The sequence below is a fragment of the Hermetia illucens genome, chromosome 1 (assembly GCF_905115235.1).
Source record: "Hermetia illucens chromosome 1, iHerIll2.2.curated.20191125, whole genome shotgun sequence".
Classification (NCBI taxonomy): Eukaryota; Metazoa; Arthropoda; class Insecta; order Diptera; family Stratiomyidae; genus Hermetia; species Hermetia illucens.
Genome location: NC_051849.1, coordinates 198,672,285 through 198,693,635, shown reverse-complemented (window position 1 = coordinate 198,693,635; position 21,351 = coordinate 198,672,285). Strand labels below are relative to the sequence as shown.

Genomic DNA, 21,351 nt, shown 5'->3' with positions numbered 1-21,351 from the left:
GGTTCTCCTGCCAATTACTAAAAAATTATAGTAATGTACTATTATTAACTTTATGTGACCAGGTATTGGTATGGGGGTATTTTTGAGCCTAAGCACCATACAGTGGCAGCCTCTTGATTTTTTTCAGATTTTTCGGTTAAGTGGTTTTTGAGAATGGGTCCGTTAAGAAAATGATCACTTTCAACTCCCCGCATTCCCCACCTTTCCAAAAAATGTCAAAACTATGACTAGTTTCGAAAAGTACTAATCGAGGCCTTTAATTTGATACCCCATATGACTATATTTGATGAAAAAAAGGTACATCTCCCTTTTGCATGTATGAGAACCCCCCCCCCCTTAAACTCCACATAAAAAGATGTAATTCACTATATGCGTGAGCGTCCACAGTTCCCACCTTTCTATCAAATTTGGTGTCAATCGCTATTACCATCTCCGAGAAAAATAGGTGTGACGGATAGATAGCATAGCATAGCATTTTTAAACATAAAACGTGTTTTTCTTAAAATAACATTTGCGGAATTGGTGAATAGTAGAACTCGAAGAGTTTTTATTGAATCAACTTGAAAATGTAATTGGAACTTCTTCATTTGATTATCTAGTGAAGTACACACGATTTCGTCAATTGATGAAGAATTTTTTTTTAATAATTTTTTTAAATCAATTTTTTTTTGTTGAAAAGGCGAACTTTTTTCCAAAACCCCGCTATTTTGCGAAAAAAAATCCAAAATTATAATCGTGTGTACTTCACTAGTTATACTTATGTAGTTCATGAAAAAAAATTGATTGGGCCATCGAGTCGGAGTTTATCCACAATCAGGCGGTCGTGGTATCGTTTATAGATTTCATCATTATATAGACTACACTATTCTTCATTCTCCTGCAAGGGTCGGACATTTCTCGAAGGATTTTCGCAATTCTTCGGTGGATTTCTCTCTCGAAACAGACTAAAAGTTTGCAATTTTTCTTGATAAGAACCCAAATGTCTGAAGAAGGAAAGAGCATTGTCTTGTATAGTAAGAGTTTTGAACCTATGGTGCGACATGTCGAGCGAAACCGTTTTTGTAAGCTGAAACGGTTTCAAAGTTGTATTCTTCTATCTCTATTGTTCTGGGAACAAAAGCCAGGCTGTTCAATAAATTTTGTCCTTCAATAAGAATCGGTGCTGTTAGATTTGTCGTTTTATTTTTTTAAATATAATACTACGTGCAGTTGGTCATACAAGTGTGGAAGGCGATCTGCATGGAGGATCTCCAAAAAGTGTATCAATATCAAAAATACAGAATATAGTTTTGGAGATCATCAATTAACTGATAGAATTTTAGTAAAAACCATATGTAAATAGCATTTTCGCTGAATTTTTGAGTTTCAGAAAATTATACGCGGAAAGGGTGCACATTCGCTACCAATGGAATAAAAACACATCCGAATGCGATTTTCTCAGCAACTTTTGAAACCTTTTGATTCTAAACCAAAACAAGAGATTAATTAGTTTTATAAAGCCAATATCAAGTTCTGAAATGAGTTAGGGTAAAGAACTCGGCTAAGAAAGTGTCAGCATCCGTTTTTTGGGATGCACTTGGCGCACCACACCATCCACTGTCTTCTTTTTATTTTACAGTCGGCAGCACACGCCAGCATATATGGTATTCTTCGTCAACTCTGCATCTAATATACGTTACCCCCAGGTTCCAAATACATAATAATCCACCAGTCCTCCTAGGTTCTTGGTTAATTGTTTTTGTACGTTTGTGACGTCATACATTCCTCTGATTAGCTTATTTTAAAACATTCACGTATACTAGGGAACCATAAAGTCCTTATAGATAAAAACACAAAAATTGTAATTGGCCAACGTTGTACCGATAAACTGGTAAAACAACTAACTCAATTGTTCAGTTGAATGCAAAAATTCGTGAAAAAAGACCTAGTTTGTCATACAAATGAGGCAAATCATCATCACACCCTCTCACGCAGTTCAAAAACCCAATAAGAAAATTAATAAATTAAAGTATGAATTGTCGCAACATCTACTTTTTTCGCCAGATTTAGCCCTCACATCTCAAAAAATAGACGCATGGGAAGCCTATTTTGACAGTCTTGGGGATTTTCAGTTCAGGGATGAAATCCGTAAGTTAGTATGTCACTGGAATAAATGTATCGACGTTCGGAAAAAATAAATTGGATAGTAAAACGCATTTCAAATGGTAAATTCGTCGTTTTGTTGTCGAACAACAATACTTGTTGGACAATCTAGTATATTAAGCTAAGTAAAAAGTCATTGCATATTTTTGGCACATATCGTTTAACAGCTACCAGTTTAAGTCACCTCTCTGGGCAGTTTCGATTGACCGTTGCCCGTATCATGATTTAATCTATTTAACCTTTGTTCCGGTAAGATTGTCGGGCTCTCTTGTATGTACATCTAGCTTTCTGTTGTTCCCGAATTTCCTAACTATGCACATGTCGCTCCATGTAGTGCGATGTCCTTCCGCCATCATGCACCGTGCTATCATCGATTTCAGAAATGTGCTCTTCCTTTTGTTTCTTTTCTCTCCCACAGCCAGGACATGTAATTTTATATATTTCGCTAGATTTGTGTTTCAACTTTCAGACTTTGGAGGATTCTAACCTGCTTTTGATTTGATGCATCCTACTCGATAGCACCATGTCGATGTTCAACCCCCTTATCATTATTTTAAGTTTTGACGAAGCCGCTGAGTGTGTGACCCCAACCACTAAAAAAGGAGCACGGCAGATTCTTCAATACACCGAACTAAAAAAAAGGCCTTTATTAAAAGCAAAACAAGAAGTAGATAGAAGAAATGATCATAAAACATAGCATCATGTCTCTCTACGGAGGTTAGAAACTAATAATTTGAAACTTAGTAAACAAATCTATGGAAAAGCGAGATATGAATAGTATATGATAAAAGTGACCGCATCATGCAGCACGGTCTCCACTAAATCTCAATATACCAGAGTTTTTGACGACCAATCATAATAAAATATGCAATAGCAGTGTCAGGGATAGCAATCTGCCGAAAACTGAGCAATTAATTTATCTCGGATCAATGCCATCAGTTAACGATAAATTACGGTATGAAATTTCTTTACAAATTGGCGCAAATCGGATGAAATGACTTTCTTTGTGATCGATGCATCAACGAACATCTCAAACCCAAAGTCTACCACAATGTTATTCACACTCTTTTCTTCTATAGTTCGGAGTGATAGGGGAATTCCAAACACAATGAACGATGCTTCATGATAATGATCGCCTGCGAAATAAGAATATCAGCGATCGATATGGGGTTTCGCCTACCGTAGAAAAGTGAGAGAGACGCCTTCGTGTTAAGGAAACTTACTACTTTAGATTGGTCTAAGCATATAAGTCGACGGTAATCGACCCAAAAACTGACCAACACTCGATGGTGATTTGAAAGCCTTTTTCGCCTCCTAAATAACTAATTTGATCTAAACCAGCCGACCTCGCTACTGAACGGGACAAATATTAATAAATGAGAAGATGGTAAAAAATTAACAGTATGTTGCTGTGGGGAGTAGTGTTGCTATATGGGAGTAGGAAAGTCACCTTCATTGTCACTGAAAAGCTCAAAGGCTTTGTCAACTTTTGTCCACGCCGTATTATCGGGATACTCTGGCCTGATACAACTTCGAACGAAGAGAGAGAGAGAGAGACGGCGCATGGACCAGATACCCGTAGATGTGTTGATCAGAAGGCGGAAGTGGCAATGGAGCGACAACTCCATTGTTGCCTTGTAATGGAATCCAAGCTTTCAACCGAAAAATCTTGGATGGAGCTGAAACACATTTCAACAAACCTTTAACGATGGCGGGCAAGAATGGTTGACGTGCTACGCCTCATACAGGGGTAATTGGTAAGCTTGGTCCTGGGTCCTTAAAAAAGAGTCCTCATTACAGTCCAAGGAAGCCAAAGTAGAACTAACATCTAGTCACGCAAATAACAAATCTAATGAACATATTACTCAAGAACAATTATCACTAATCATCAAAGGGCTAAATCATGCCATTAAAGATCCTAACTTCCTTGAGAAGAATCTAAAGGGGCACCAAATTGATTCAACCAGTAGATGCTTCTTACTACGTAAGGCAAATTAGAAAACTAATCATACCTGGATCATGGAACATATCAAAGAGGCCGAATTATAAGAAGAATCACGACCAAAACATAACAAAGACGTGGGATGATACGAGATCAATAAAGAAATAAATAACACTTTAAACTGGACTCGTATGAAAGTTTCCACATATCAAAAATTCCACCAAAAGAAAGCTACAGTCCATTTAATAAGCTATAATACCTTTTAAACGAACATTTTATACAAAGAACAATACATTGCGACAGTATCTAGTTCACACAATATTCTCTGAGATCTGCTCTTTCTATAAATTGACCTTAATTTATTCTGTACCAACCAGCAATCAACATGCAAGATAAGACCTCACGATTTAAGAAAACTGCACAAGAAGCACACTGACGTAAGGTTTTAAAGCAATACAAATATAAATTGGTATAGGATTGATAATTCATCTCGACAATAATATACAACTGTAATCATGAATTTGTTAGCCCGCAAGTCATTGTCTGATTCCACCTTGGAAAAGTAAACAGTATTGTTCCGTAAGGCGATAATTGCCAACTCTCTTGATAATATACATAGATTTTTAATTAAGGTTATCAATGGATTTGAATCACCCCATTGAAGGAAGCATTTTGTCGCTGAGACCCCTGTTTGATTAAGTTTGATCAGTTTGTCACATTTTCTTATAAATATGAATTGACAAGTGGTAAGAGTGAAGGCATGCATGTCAGTATTATGAAACCAAAATTACAAAATTTTAAAATTTCTTTTCGAACTTGAAATAGTGCCGATTCATAGTATAAAAAATTTCAGGTAACTTTGACGGACTCGAGGTCAATTTTTAAGGATCTAAAAACGAAACAAAAGGGAATATCGGTGCTTCAAGTATGAAAGATTTTGTTGATTTTTTTTTGTAAGAACTTTTGACTACACGATGGTTCCACTTGTGTATATATGTTGCATTTACCGATGTGGTACTGACATTTTATCTGGCGAGGAGTAGTAACTTGACGCGAAACTGTAACTTTGTTAATAATAGTAGGATTTCTACCAAACTTTCCAGTATGATACTTCTTATTTGCCTATTATGCCTATTTTACTGTAATTGTACGGATCTAGGATGAAATTAAGGGGGGTCCGAATAAATTTTCAGAATATAATTATATTCTATGATTGAAATAATTGACCCCTTTTGAACCCCCGCACTCCTCCTCCTTTGGCAGCAAATGCCAAAACTAATATCTACTTCGATAAGTACTAATCCAAACTTTCAGTCTGATATCCCACATATCCGGTGAAAAAAAGGTTCATCCATCTTTTACGTGTATGGGGACCGCCCTTAAGTTCAATGTGTAGCAATGTAATTCATCATATGTGCGGGGGTTTGGCAGTTCCTAAACTTCGCACCAAATTTCATGTGAATCGGTACTGTCGTGTCTGAGAAAAGTGCGCGTGACAGACAGATTGTTTTTGAAAGAACCTTCAAAGAGCTAATTTCTTTGTCGGCGAGATGGTCGAGGAGATTGAATTTGAACTTCTTGATTATGACGCCCCCCTTGGGGACAAGTTTGGTGAATCAACATTGCCGTTTATAACCTAAAAATTAATTTTAACAATAGCTAGACCAATCAAATTGTTTGAACAACATTCTGTCATTCAGTTCTAACTGGCTCAAGGAGAAAAACCAGGTAGAATATAATCTGGAATGACCAAAGTGTATGGTAAAATCTGTATGAACCGTGGAACCTTTTACAAAAGTGATCAAAACCCAGAGATTGAGCGATCAGTAGAAGTTTCAATCCTCTCATTCGAAACTCGAATTGATGACATTATTTTCGTCGATCGCAATGAAAATAACTCCAGAAAAAGTTCAAATACTGTTACGATTCACAGAATTATTAGTAGCAAATTTTCGTAAAATATGAGTATAATGAGTTTCGAGGGAGTTGACACGAATACACAAAAACCCAAGACTGAGCAAGTGCACAGAGTTTAAGGAGTGTTGTGATGGAGAAAGTGAACACTTCCTCAATAAAATTTTAATTTTTGATGAAACGTGGATTCACTATAAAGAACCAGAACCCAAAAAGTAAAACATAGAGTGGAAACACACTTGTCAGAGAAGGATTCAAAACCTAAATATCAACAGGAAAAGTCATGTGGACTGTGTTTTCTGTCGCTGAAGATGCGATTTTCTGATCCCAAAGAACAGCGTACAATAAACAATCAATACTTGCTAAGTGAAACCAACTTTGAGAGAGAAACGTCATGGATCTCAAAGAAAAGTTGTGATCCGGCAGCAAGACAATGCACGTCCTAACGCTGCTCAACTAGACTGTGAAACCATCAACAAAGTGAGCTGACTCTACCTCCTCCGCTTAGAGCCCATATTTAGGAAAATATGATTCGTATCTGTTTAGTTCATTGAAGATGTCAACAAATTCATGAATAATTGTCTCAAACACCGAGACAATAAGTTCGTTGCAATTGGTATAAAAAAAGGTAGTAACCCGTTGGAATAAATGTTAGTGGGGATTATGTTGGAAAATAGGAAAAGTTTCATTTTGTAAAAATAACCGGGCTTTTCTCCAGACCAATTGTATCTCCTTAATTATTGAATGTCATCTCTATAATTTTTTGGGCTGCAAGGAGTTATGTTAAACGTAGATGAAACAACAGATAGCCTGCCTTCCATGTAGGGCATCATTTCCAAAAGTCTTGCAAGGATTTGAAACTATTTCTGCGGTACAGAAATGAAGGCTTGTCTGTGAACTGTTCGTGAATGGATATATTGCTATATTATTTGAAATTGGGCTACCAAAAATTTATATGTGCAATGGAATAAGTTGGTCAAAGGGAAGTATAAATCCCAGAGAGAAATGTGGATTGGTACCCACGATGGAGTATAAAACTTGAGAAACGCCTGCTGAACCGACACCAACAGCTCTACTACCAAACCCTATCTCCACCTCCACGTGGTGACCATTCAACTACTGACCTATGTTGACAATATCGACATCATGGGAAGAACAACTCGAGACATACAAACTGCCTTCATCCAGATCGAGCAGGCGTTGATTGGCGCGAGATCTTGGGCTGCACATCAATGAATGCAAGACAAAATATATGGTGGAAACGTCAGCACCGAAAACCAACCAACTAACAACATCAAACGGCACTGGTCAAACGGGAAGAATAAAGATAGGAGACTACAACTTTGAGACCGTTGATCATTTCTCCTATCTAGAATCGAAAATCACAACCGATAATAGCTACGACGATGAAATCCGCACACGGTTGTTGGCACCCAACAGAGCCTATTTCAGCTTACAAAAACTAGTTCGCTCGAAACGTCTCACCATAGGATCAAAGCTCTTACTGTAGAAGACAATGATCTTGACAGTCCTCATGTATTCCTCGGAGACTTGGGTTCTTCGCAAGAAAAATTGCAAACTTTTGGCCGCGTTCGAGAGAAGAATCCTCCGAAAAATGTTTGCCCCCCTACATGCAAAGATTGATCTGAACATCGAAGTCGATGGTAAACGACCAAAAGGCAGACCTAAGCAACGGTGGCTTGATACGCTGGATGGGGATTTGAAAGCCTCGAGATTGCACCCAGATCAGGCATCCGATAGAGCCAAATGGCGAAGCCGATCACGACGAGCCGACCCCGCTTGTGAACGGGACAAAGGCTGAAGAAAAAGAAGATGAGGATGGACGATTCCGTAGTCTACATAACGACGAAATCTATGAGCCATACCATGACCGTCAATTTGTGGATAAAATCCGGCACAATAGGTTACGGTGGGCGAGTCACTTAATCCGTATGGATGAGGAGGATCCAGCCCGGAAAGTATATAAGGGCAATATCTATGGTAAAAAAAGAAGACGAGGCAGACCCTGCCTGAGATGGAGCGATGGCGTAGGTCATCGAATTGGTGGACCTCGGCGCAAAACCGGGATATCTGGAGCTCCTTATTAAGGCAGGCCTACACCGGATACCGGTTGTTGCGCCGTTGGTGATGATGACCGAAAGCATGTAAGTTAAATTTATGGAACCGCCAGGTTTGCAAACTTAGTTTCAGCTTAGACATCAATAATTTTTGTTTGAGATAAATTGCTTGCAAGCAGGAAATGAAAAACGCCAAAATATGACTAATACCTAATGTTCAATCTCCCCAGTATTTCAAACACAAACATTTGTGATTTACGACGATCTATTAATTGTTAAGAGAAAATGTAATTAGTTGATGAGGTTTCCGTTCTAATGTATCGCTTTTTATAATGATCACAAGTAACATTTTAGTGCATTGTAAGAGAAAGAACTATACTAAAATCAGCTATTAGTCCTGTGACATTGTCTCCAAGACACTTTATCCAGAAATGGTTAAATTTATTGTCATAAAGTTCATGCAATAAAATAATTGCAAACTTTGCGATTTTTATTTTTATCTGATACGTAGTAATTTTGATTATTTAAAAATATCTCGCAAATATTCCTAAATGAAAAATTTTATTTTGTGTAGGATTACAAAGCCTTTCATTGTCTGGCGCCCGGCAACCGGTCGAAGACCGGCCTTGTTCCAACGTCGCTTTTGTTTGATTTATCCGCACTTCATATCTAATCGCATTAGATTACTTGCATATTACAACTCAAGATGTATGCATATTAGTGCTTGATAGAGGCTTATCACATTGCGATAATTGAGTCGAATAATATGAGATAAATAAAAGGTTGGACGGGCGCCATTACAAGGTAGAAATGAATTCTGAGTAATTTTATATATTTTAAGCAATTTGAGTTTGAGAAAGCAGTTCTAAACAGCACGAAAGATTTATAATTTCCACCCAAAACCATAGACCTCAATCTCTCAACCCCAATCATGCGAATTATTGCTAAATTTCTACATACTCGTTGAATTGTTACATTTTACTCTACTAGTAACCATAGATCATTCTGGAAAAGAAATGCGGAGTCAGTGTCGCAATTCAATCTTTGTGTTTTCAGTTACTCAACGTGATACATAGTATTCGCTAGATTTCTCCGTATAGAAAGGGACGATATGCTACTTCGAAAACATCAAGTAAAATATTCCAGAGTTAGAGCTATAGAAATAAGTTATCGAAATTAAGGTTACCTTTTCATTGATCATGCATGTTCATTTTGCCTGCATAGAAATAATGAAGTCTGTTTTGAAGCTGACCTTCATTTTTGTGACACATTAGGATCTAGAATTTAATTTTTTTCAGGTAAAAGATAGTCTTACAATCTCACATAACACAAAAGAAATTTAGATTAAGAAACATCGATTAAGTGACAAATTAATCGTTATAAGCGAGATAAAGAGAAATATAATATAAATAGAAAAAATATCTTCAATACAGTGGTACTACCTCATAGATGATGGCGACTTATCGATAGAGGCTTATACCCGTTGACCTGAGTAAGCGAAAAGCATGAAAATTAAATTCACACAAAAAAACAACAATCTAACAATGATAAAAGGGCTATAACGAATATGTTTCTCACAATATTCTTAGTTCCAACCGCTACAAGAAGTTAAGAACCTAAAGAAGTTCTCTTAATATGAAGTATCTACGAAGAGAATGCATTTGAATTCGTTTACTACAAGATGTGGAATTAAGTTCTCAGTGTTTGTCAATAGGTGGCTTCAGCGGTAATTGCTGGTCGATTTTCACATATCTAAAACTTCATTAACCAAGCTAAGTCACAAACAAAGCGCTTTGATATGTTTGATTTTATTCATCATCAACGGCGCAACAACCGGTATCCGGTCTAGGCCTGCCTTAATAAGGAACTCCAGACATCCCGGTTTTGCGCCGAGGTCCACCAATTCGATATCCCTAAAAGCTGTCTGGCGTCCTGGCCCACGCCATCGCTCCATCTTAGGCAGGGTCTGCCTCGTCTTCTTTTCCTACCATAGATATTGCCCTTATAGACTTTCCGGGTGGGATCATCCTCATCCATACGGATTAAGTGACCCGCCCACCGTAACCTATTGAGCCGGATTTTATCCACAACCGGACGGTCATGGTATCGCTCATAGATTTCGTCATTGTGTAGGCTACGGAATCGTCCATCCTCATGTAGGGGGCCAAAAATTCTTCGGAGGATTCTTCTCTCGAACGCGGCCAAGAGTTCGCAATTTTTCTTGCTAAGAACCCAAGTTTCCGAGGAATACATGAGGACTGGCAAGATCATAGTCTTGTACAGTAAGAGCTTTGACCCTATGGTGAGACGTTTCGAGCGGAACAGTCTTTGTAAGCTGAAGTAGGCTCTGTTGGCTGACAACAACCGTGCGCGGATTTCATCATCGTAGTTGTTATCGGTTGTGATTTTCGACCCTAGATAGGAGAAATTGTCAACGGTCTCAAAGTTGTATTCTCCTATCCTTATTCTTGTTCGTGCTTGTGTTTGACCAGTGCGGTTTGATGTTGTTGGTTGATTCGTCTTCGGTGCTGACGTTGCCACCATGTATTTTGTCTTGCCTTCATTGATGTGCAGCCCAAGATCTCGCGCCGCCTGCTCGATCTGGATGAAGGCAGTTTGAACGTCTCGGGTGGTTCTTCCCATGATGTCGATATCGTCAGCATAGGCCAGTAGTTGGGTGGACTTGAAGAGGATCGTACCTCTTGCATTCACCTCAGCATCACGGATCACCTTCTCGAGGGCCAGGTTAAAGAGGACGCATGATAGCGCATCCCCTTGTCGTAGACCGTTGTTGATGTCGAATGGTCTTGAGAGTGATCCTGCTGCTTTTATCTGGCCTCGCACATTGGTCAGGGTCAGCCTAGTCAGTCTTATTAATTTCGTCGGAATACCGAATTCTCTCATGGCCGTGTACAGTTTTACCCTGGCTATGCTATCATAGGCGGCTTTAAAGTCGATGAATAGATGGTGCAACTGTTGTCCATATTCCAACAGTTTTTCCATCGCCTGCCGCTGAGAGAAAATCTGATCTGTTGCTGATTTGCCTGGAGTGAAGCCTCTTTGGTATGGGCCAATGATGTTCTGGGCGTATGGGGCTATCCGGCCTAGCAAGATAGTGGAGAATATCTTATAGATGGTACTCAGCAACGTGATACCTCTATAATTGCTGCACTGTGTGATATCTCCCTTTTTATGTATGAGACAGATTATGCCTCGCTGCCAATCGTCAGGCATTGATTCGCTGTCCCATACCTTGAGCACAAGTTGATGAACCACTTGGTGTAACTGGTCGTCTCCATATTTAACCAATTCGGCTGTAATTCCATCGGCTCCTGGCGACTTATGATTTTTTAGCCGATGAATTGCACGGACTGTTTCTCCTAAACTTGGTGGTGGCAGTATTTGTCCGTCGTCTTCAGTTGGCGGGACCTCCAACTCGCCGATGTTCTGGTTGTTCAGTAGCTCATCAAAGTACTCAACCCATCGCTCTAATATGCCCATTCTGTCGGAAATCAGATTTCCCTCTTTGTCTCGGCAGGATGAGCATCGAGGTGTATAAGGCTTCATCCTGCTGACTTGTTGGTAAAACTTCCGCGCCTGGTGCGGTTGCTCCCTGTACTTTTCTAGTTCACAGACTTGTTGGTTCTCCCAGGCTTCCTTTTTCCGTCTGTGAAGTCGCTTCTCCGCTCGACGGAGTTCGTGATAAGTCTCTGCGCGTGCCCACGTTCTTTGAGAATGCAGCATTACTCGGTATGCGGCATTCTTCCGTTCCGTTGTTAGCTTACATTCATCGTCAAACCAGCCGTTCCGACTCCTTTTTCGGCTGGGGCCAAGTATATTTGTGGCCGTATCCATGATAACGTTCTTCAGGTGGTTGTGAAGATCATTTGTTGATGCTTCATCTCCAGGTCCTCTATTGACTGCGGTTATTGCGGCATCCATTTCCCTCTTATAGGTGTCGCGGAGGGTTGTGTTGTGGATGGCTTCAGTGTTCACTCTCACCTGATTGTCAGAGGGGATTCTAGGTGGTATTGTTATTCGAGCTCGGAGCACCATGCCAACGAGATAGTGATCCGAGTCTATATTGGCCCCCCTATATGTTCTGACATTCATCAAGGCTGAGAGGTGGCGGCGTTCGATCAACACGTGGTCAATTTGGTTGAAAGTGGTCCCGTCTGGAGAGTCCAACGTATGTTTGTGGACCGCTTTCCGCGCAAACCAGGTACTTCCAACAACCATTTCGTGTGACCCTGCTAATTGAATAGTCCGCAGTCCGTTATCATTTGTTTTTTCGTGTAAGCTATGGGAGCCAACGTATCGCCTGAATACGGGCTCCTTCCCTACTTGGCTGTTAAAATCCCCAAGTATGATTTTGATATCATATCTGGGACAGGCTTCGAGGGCTCTTTCTACTGCCTCGTAGAAGGTATCCTTCTCCGACTCTGCAGTCTCCTCTGTAGGGGCGTGAACGTTTATGAGGCTTATATTTCTAAACTTGCCTCGCAAGCGCAGAGTGCATAGCCGTTCGCTTATACTTTCAAAGCCGATAACAGCAGGTTTCATTTTTTGGCTGACTAAGAAACCTACTCCGAGCACATGGTTTACTGGATGGCCGCTATAATATATGGTGTAGTGGCTCTTCTCCAGGAAACCGGTCCCTGTCCATCGCATCTCTTGCAACGCTGTTACATCAGCCCTATATTGGGACAGGGTATCGGCTAGCTGCTTATCAGCTTCATCTCTGTACAGGGAGCGCACGTTCCATGAGAAAATGCGCAAATCGTTGTTCCTTTGTCGTTGCCGGGTCCGTCGTTTTAACATCCGTCCTATCCGAGGCTCCTGTTGTGGCTTCGTAACAGGTTGTTTTCCGTGTAGGGTTGTCAGCCCTACCCAACCCCCAACCTGGAGGACCAGTTGGTACAATTTGTCCCGTTTTTAGGCGCGGGAGACTCGCCTTCATCCTTCTCCGTCTGCAGCTTTTCGTCAAGAAAGAGCTCCCAGCGGTCACCACGTGGAGGTGGAGATAGGGTTTGGTAGTAGAGCTGTTGGTGTTGGTTCAGCAGGCATTTCCCAGGTTTTATGCTCCATCGTGGGTACCAATCCACGTTTCGCCCCGGGACCTATACTACCCTTTGATTTTATTGCGACATCATATACTTTTAGTTGTGTGAAAATGTCTGATTTTGTGCCAAATATTTGTCGTTTGCGAGAAGTGTTACTTTTCCTACTTCATTCAAAGAAAACGGCGGCTAAAGCGCATCGACAGTAAAAAAAAAAGTTTACGGAAATACTAAAAGACAAGGAACTAGGGTTCCTTATGATTTAAAGTTTTCTCGCCCGTAAACAACTACTTCAGCGAAAAAAAGAAAGGAGTTTCCTCATCGGATCGTGAAATATGATGAAAAATGGATTTATTACAGCAACTCATAAAAAAGAAAGTCACGTGGACTGCCCGATTATGCTTCTTCGTCGACGGTTACGCCGAATATACATGCTGCGAAGATTATGCTGTTTATTTGGTGGGACGTGGGGGTGGGGGCGAGAACCACGAGAGCAGCGTACCGTCATTGTGGCAACTTACTTTTCTAACAATCGTTCGATTATCGAAACTCAGCGTGCATTTAGAAGAAAATTAAAAATCACGCCTGCAGGTCCTGTTCCTGATCTGAAATTGATTGTTCAGTGGGTGGACACGTTTATGGATATTCCCAGTGTGTTTAAAAAAAGCCAGGACTCTCAAAAACCACCAGGACCCCAAAGAACGTCAAGAAGGTATGAAAAACGACTTTGAAATCCCCCGATCTACACGCAAACATTCAGTTGCTCTTAGGATTTCTGATCGACGAATTCTTCATGAAGACCTAAAATTTCATCCATACAAACTAGCAGTAGTGCAAAAATTTAATACACCTGATTTCGATTCACGAAAATGGGTTTGTGAAACCTTTGTCGAAAACCAGCCTTATGACACGCTTGTGTTCTTCAGCGATGAGGCGCATTTTCATTTGTCAGGATGCATTAATAAACAAAACATGCGATATTGGAGTAGCACAAACCGCCAGAACTTCACGAGCAGGCCCTGCATGCAGAATATGCGCATTATCGAGCGCTGACATTATTGGACCTTGTTTTTTTAAAGAAGACGACAAGGCAATTCTAGCTACTTCTGACCATTATTTCCAGATTATTTTCCTTCCAAACTTGAAGAAATGAATCTGAGGGAAATGTGGTTCCAACAGGACGGTGACATAGTTCAAACGGTGTAAACATTAATAACTCTCTTGTGCGAAGATTTTCCTGCACGTCTTATCTCTTTAAGGGGTGATCTTGAACGGTCAGCACGCTCGCTAGACTTAGCATCCTGCGATTTTTTTATGCGATATTTCAAATCCTTGGATGGATACTGATTGTCGAAAGATCTTGGGTATGCTGAAGACCAATATTCGTGTTGCTATTGCTTTCAGCGATACAGGCGCACTGAACAAAGCGGAAAAAAGCTTTCTATTTCGATTCTCTTAACGTGTTGACCAGAACGGAGGTTACCTTCAAGACATTATTTTAAAAAAGTAACTAAAAAAACTTGAAATATACCTCTATGTAAAAATAGAAAGATTAAAATGACAATAATTATTATTTTATGATTTTTTTCAAATAAGCAAGTTCTCGCGCCGCACAGCGATGGAAAAATTAATTTGCATGATTTTCATATTGTAGTAGTTTCAAGCTTATTGCCCCAGCCGTCCGAACAAGCGCGACCAACTAGTGAATTCATTCATTTGTCTGACTGTTTACTCAGAGACCCAAATTTAAAAACGGGTGAATTCCAATTTTGGATATGCTTCCTGTCTGGGGTTTCTAGGATTTTGTTTGACACCATGTTTTAGAACACTCCATGGCTACAAGAAGTAATGTTTGATGATTTTATTATTTGCATTTGTTTTTTCTTTTGTGAATTTGTATAATTTGGAACATATTTTTATATATCAGCTACGTATTTCTTCCTGTGCAAGTCAATAATCTAATAAGCAGACGCCACTCGCAAAGCTCCCCGCCCCTGCACTTGAGCAAGGCGTTTACGTTGCACTTCCTTGTCAAGGGCCTCAGCCCATGCCTCCGCACTATAGCGCATAATCGACTGGGTTGCTCCCATAAGGAGACGTCTCCTAGTTGATATAGGGCCCCCGACATTCGCCATTAGCCGACTCAAGGCCGCGACTCCAGTTGCAGCCCTGTCCGCTGCTGCTTTGATTTGCTCGAAGACGCTCATCTTCGAGTCAAGCATTAAACCAAGGTATTTAACCGCTGGTTTTGACTCTATAGTCAACTCTGCGATTGATATGGGACGCAGGGTCGAGATTCTTCTTCTGGTCAAGATGACTACTCCGTTTTTTTTCAGCGCAAGGCTGAAACCGTGAGCAGTCATCCATCCGCTTACCCGTCGCATCAATATGCCAAGTCTGCTTTGCGCCTGTTCAACAATGCGTCCAACAACAAGTGCCGCAACATCGTCTGCGACCAGGCGCGACTCTTCGGGCATATCGAATCTCAGCAGACTATTCTAGAAAGTGTTCCAGAGGTCCGGCCCTAGGATGGATTCCTGTGCTACTCCCGACGTGATTTCCATCCTCCTTTGGCCCTCTAGCGTCTCATAGACAGGGAGCGGTCTTTCAGATAATCCCTCAATATCCGCAAGAGATAGCTTGGCACCTGAAATGAGTTTTCTAGTGTGCCTAGCATATATGTCAATCTTACGAAATTGAAGGCATTTCTGACATCAAGCGTTATGAGGAGCACTATCCGTCGAAACCGGCGGTGGTGTGCCCCGGCTTGATGTACCGTATCTACGACTTTCATAATAGCATCCACTGTGGATCTCCCTGTTCTGAATCCGAACTGCGGATAAGTCCCCAGCAGCGCAGATCACTTCAGCGAGTCTACTCCTGATGTGCTTCTCGAGCACTTTTCCGGCCGTGTCAAGGATACATAGCTGTCGGTATGCAGACGGGAACTCCGGGTCTCCTTTACCCTTACTGATCAACGCGAGTCTGGCCACTTTCCAGCGACAAGGAAAAATACCCTCCTTCAAGCAAGCATTGAACACTTCTTGTTTTTCATAGTGAGAACCGGTTCTTCGAGCTCTCTCATTGTGAATTATGCGCCTGGGGACTGGACCCCCAATCTACATTTCGCAGGCATGAGACAAGAGTCTTGTTTACAGTTCTGCATACGCTGAATCCCGAGAACCTACCGAACCAACAAACCAGAAAGGTCAAAGTCTTGCAAATAATTCAGGTTTCAATGCGTTTGTCTTTGAATTGATTTCAAAACACTCCTAAAAGGTAAATATTTCCCCAAGCATTCAACTAAAGGCAAAAAAGTCCACTCTTTTATCACAAACAGTTCTTCGAACGCAAAAATGAAAATCACACCCTCACTCCCCATGTCTATCCCATACGCGATCGAGCCTACAAAGAATATATTCAAGAATACTCATAATACCGCGACAAAGTGAGTCTAGCGCCAAGATAAAGTTTGAGCGCGAATTTGATATACAGTGGAAATCCCCCCAAGGAAATGAGGTCCCATGTGGGGATACAAATTCGACAGAAATTCTGTCCATAAAAGAAGTTGCTGCCTTTTATGGTTAAAGCTCAATTATCGTATCCAAACGTTTAACAACCGCGAAGCTTATATTCTGTAAGCAATGGGTAATAAAATTCAGTGAATCGTACCGAATCATGACACCTAACAAGCCGGCAAATTACTACAAATGACGCAATCCTCGTTCACACTTTGTGAAGCGAGTTTGCTCACCCAAAAGTAAGTTTCCATCCAAGCGCGAATAGTCGCCGTTCCTTACTTATTTGCCGCCACGAACATCAGCACGCAAACGCCGGACTGTAGTCGTATAACAAATAATTTCAATAAATACATTTTATGTGTACTGACACATGTTTGAACAATATTCGATTCGGTGTCTCATGGGGACTAGCCCGCGTAAACCTCTTTCTGTTGACTTGCGAGCAAACAAAAATCAACAAAGCTAGTCCCTCTTCCTCCAAACGAAGCTGACAACTTCAGTTTGAATTTAGAAAGTGAATAGCAATAGTGAGTGCCTAGTACTCACCTGGTTTCGGCGTGACAACCTTCGAGTCGACATCAATTCCAATTTGTTTCCCAGCAACGTTCCCGAATAATTGATCAAGTTCCTCTTCCACTTCATTCTAGAAACAAACAGGCAAGTTAGTTATGTTGGTGAAAACTTGACAAAATCCTCATCGTACTTTCACAAATCGAAGATTATTCTCCAAAATTGTGGGATCGGACTCCAAAAACGTACTTCCCTTCGGCATTTTCGCGAAAAATATCAACTTCCGCACAACAATAACAGACACCACTCGCGAATTATTTGACAGTAAATGTGACAAGTGACACAGCTGCAGCGCTTTAAGTAGTAGACCAGCTATTTGGAAATGTAATAGAGTTTCCAGTTGGGTACTGTTCGGAAGATGAGTTGAATTCAAATATGATTCGTTTTGGATAATTTTTCATGTCTTTCATCATTCAGATATTAATTATATTATTTAAACGTCAGTTTGAAATTATTTCACTGAGGATAGATCCATTATAAATCATAAACCAATGTTGTTAGCCTCAATTTAATATCAAGTATTTGACATTTCAGTCAGTGACGTAATTAAAGGTAATCGTCAGTCGGCATGGCCAATCACTCGATGGACGAGTTTTGTGGCTCCGAATTTTGGGTAAGTTTGACTAGATCGTCAAGCAATTAAGCCTTTTAAGGATAAATTTAAATCACTGAAAAGCTCCACAATCAATCCTACTAATTCTATCCTTTTCAGAATATCAACAAAACATGGTACACGGACAATCCGGATCTTTCACCATGTTTCGAACAAACTGTTTTGGTTTGGGTTCCATGCGTTTTTCTATGGGTTTTTGCCCTTTTAGATGTATATTATATACGCACCAGTTTAAATCGAAATATACCATGGAATGTACTTAATCTCAGTAAATTAACTTTAACATTGTTCCTGCTCGTTGTCGCCATAACCGACCTAATTTCCGCATTATCATGGTCGGGCGACAGCCCCATAATGCCTGTGGACTATTACACGCCACTCATAAAAGCCGTCTCATTTGTAAGTATTCACTAATTCATGTAGTTTGAAAATATCGAAAATCAATAAATCGAATCTCGTATCCTTTACAGGCACTTGTAGCCGGTCTCACATATTATAACGTGAAATTTGGCGTGCGGACGTCCGGGTTGACATTTTTGTTTTGGTTCCTATTGACCTTGCTTAGTATACCGAGATGTAGGACAGAAGTGCGGCTTAAGAATGCTCGAGTTGACAATGGAATAAGCGATTCTTGGGCAGATTATAAGTTTGTAAGCTTCATGATTTCCTTCGCTGCTTCGTGTGCGCTGGTGATACTCTGGTGCTTTGGAGACCAGAAGCCGAGGGATATGAAATACGAATCGACTGAGGTAGGTGATGTCTGTTTGATAATAATTAAGGAACTAGTTGCTGGCTACGAAAAGTGTTTGTGGATATTTATGTGAGAGGGAAGTTTGCTCTTGTCAAATTTGAAAGCCGTAAACTTAGAACTTGTAAGAATTTTAGGATTCTTTTCTTATATTAAGCAACAAAACCCTGTTGCAGCCGAGGATCCTTCTTCCGATTTAAGACTAAGTCGATGTGCAATATGAGAGTTTTCTGAGAACATCTTTGAAGGGAATTGTTTCAGATCCCATCAGGAGAGGTTATTGTTTCAGAATTGGATTAGCGCGCTTAGCCGTGCAAATCGTAAGAGATATAGACAACTCACGTAGGAATCTCTACTGTTTAATCTGGACAAAATCTGCAACAGAATACTCAGCAACAAAGAAGAAAAGGAAAACAAGTCGGGAAACCGGAAGCTTGACGCTTCAGGTATAAAAGGTTTTGTGTTTCCCTATGTGAGGAGCATAACGTAGTTCTCCATTGGTTACTGCCATTGCCAGAACTCAGCGATTTAAAAATCTCGAGTCAATGCTATCAGCCAATGGAGAACTGCGTAATGAAATTTTTTCACGCATTAATGCAACCTGGTAGCATTCCCCAACTGGTGTTCTTTGTGATCGACGTATCAGCGCACGTCCGAAATCTAAAATTTACTGCAATGTCGTCCGTCTGCCACTCTCTATAGTTCTGAGTGTTGACCGACTATAAAGGACAATGAACGGCGTCTTGCCGTAATGCGAACGAAGATGTTGCATTGCACTGGTGGCGTGACACGTTTCGATTACGTCTGAAATGAGAATATCCGCGATCGATATGGGTTTGCATCAATCGTGGAAAAACTGCAAGAGAGGCGTTTTCGATGGTGTGGTCACGTAATTCATGCTAACAACCAGTATTGATCAGAACATCGAAAGCATGGTAAGCAACCAAAAACCCGGCCAAAACAATGGTGGCTTGATACACTGGATGGGGATTTAAAGCTATCGCGATTACATCCTGATCAGGCATTTGATAAAATAAAATGACGAAACCGATCATCACGAGCCACCCCGCTTGTGAACTGAAGGCTGAAGAAAAAGAAAAAGATGTGAGGAGCGACGAGTGCACGACAGCTCCGAGTAATATAGCTAAAAATTCCATTGCCCTCTATTTTCTAGAAAGCGATTTAAATAAATCATTTGATGGAAAGCCCTGTGTTGATAATGGTCAACCTCATACGCTACACGCTCTGAGTTTAATATTATTAGCGAATGAAAACAATTTAACCAACATCAAATATAAAAAAAGAGCTAGGGAGAACTAGATTCTTCTTGAAAGGAATTTTAATATTTCACTCGAATGTCAATTATTCTCGTTAATTATGACGTCAGCATCTTATTTGTATGACTTAGAATGCTGTTAATTAGCACGAAATTGATAAGTTTGAATTGCTATAACTTTCCCACTAATAGTTGGATTTCCATGAAACCTGGCATGCGTATGCACGAGGCTGTCCTCTATGTTTAGTACACTTAGGATGGACTTAAGGGGAGTTTTTTAGTCTATTTCTAAAAGTTGATAATATACTATTAGTAAATTTTTTGAGCAGATACCGGAATGGGACATCTCTCGAAGATTAGATTTCACATAAGTGTTTTACACAAAACCTTAAAAAGTCCTGCAGATAAATAGATTCTTCATAAATGTGACTTTAATATTCCACGCGAATGTCAATTATTCCGGGTAATTATGACGTCAGCATCTGATTTGCATGGCTTTGGAAGCAGTAAACTCGCTCGAACTGCTATAACTTTGGCGTTAATTGCCTGATTGATGGCAAGCCCTAAGCGAGGGATCCGTGGACCAGAAAAGAGGGAGTAAGTTGCTCCCCAGTTGGTCCGGTCCTGCATTAAGTTGATGCGGACTTAGGACCCCCTTCATTCTCAAAACGAATATTTCAGCTCTGGCCAAGCTCTGGTCAATAAGGCGGATTTGCGCTCAATATAATTCGTAAGCATGTAGTGTTCTACGAATTATATAAAGGAGCATTCAACATCTGCGAGCCGCTACGGTCACGCTGCTCCCAGGGGAGAGGTGAGGCAGCGTCTGACGATTTGCCTCTGCCCTGGTAAGAAACCGTAAAGCCAAGCCGTCGTCGCTCGACTTTTTTTTTACTATTAGTAAGTTTATTTGAGCAGATATCGGAATGGGACATATTTTGAGGGCTAGATTTCATCTAGGCGCACCACCCTGATTTTTTTCGGATTTTTAGGTTGGGTAGTTTCCGAAAATGAGTCCTGTCTCACTTCAAGTGCGTACATTTTGACTCCTTACTCACGCACTTTGCAATTTATGCCAAAACTAATGTCAGTTTCGGAAAGTACAAATCGAGACCTTTCATCTGATCCTCTACACAACTATATCCGGTGAAAAAAATTTTTGAATCCCCCCTTTGCATGTATGGGGAGCCCCCCTTTAAACGCCACCTAAATTTATGCCACTCGCTGTATGCGTGGCATTTCATAGTTCCCATCTGTCCACCAAATTTCGTTCGGATCGGTTTAGACGTTTTGGAGAAAAATGCGTGTGACAGATATTGAATCGATTTTAATAAGGTTTTGTTTTACACAAAACCTTAAAAAAGATGAGACGTAGTCCATGGATTTGATAGGTCGTGCTACAGCATATTGATGACTTAATTAAACCGATGGGGTGTCAATACTTATGGTTGAACCTGTAACCACCGATAAAACAACGCCCTGGCCGC

General features: G+C 40.6%; 2 protein-coding genes across 11 annotated transcripts in view; one reads left to right on the top strand and one right to left on the bottom strand.

Annotated features, from left to right (window-relative positions):
* The window catches only part of LOC119658550 (PIH1 domain-containing protein 1), a 52,561-nt gene extending 35,058 nt beyond the window's left edge, over positions 1–17,503 (bottom strand). Inside the window, exons 1-2 of one of the 2 annotated variants that reach the window (XM_038066009.1) lie at positions 17,361–17,503; positions 17,204–17,300 (exon numbers count right to left, since the gene is read on the bottom strand). In XM_038066009.1, coding sequence (XP_037921937.1) covers positions 17,204–17,300; positions 17,361–17,429 — 166 coding nt within the window. In that variant the 5' untranslated portion in view covers positions 17,430–17,503. Of the gene's footprint in view, positions 1–4,154; positions 4,247–17,203; positions 17,301–17,360 lie in introns of those variants that run through there. The other variant, XM_038066010.1, reaches the window with a different exon arrangement.
* The window catches only part of LOC119658491 (multidrug resistance-associated protein 1), an 84,252-nt gene that overhangs the window by 12,252 nt on the left and 50,649 nt on the right, over positions 1–21,351 (top strand). For 5 of the 9 annotated variants that reach the window (XM_038066007.1, XM_038065967.1, XM_038065961.1 and 2 more), the window contains 3 exons: positions 17,762–17,840; positions 17,940–18,239; positions 18,311–18,589. In XM_038066007.1, coding sequence (XP_037921935.1) covers positions 17,796–17,840; positions 17,940–18,239; positions 18,311–18,589 — 624 coding nt within the window. In that variant the 5' untranslated portion in view covers positions 17,762–17,795. Of the gene's footprint in view, positions 1–17,761; positions 17,841–17,939; positions 18,240–18,310; positions 18,590–21,351 lie in introns of those variants that run through there. The other 4 variants (XM_038066000.1, XM_038065992.1, XM_038065984.1 and 1 more) reach the window with 1 other exon arrangement.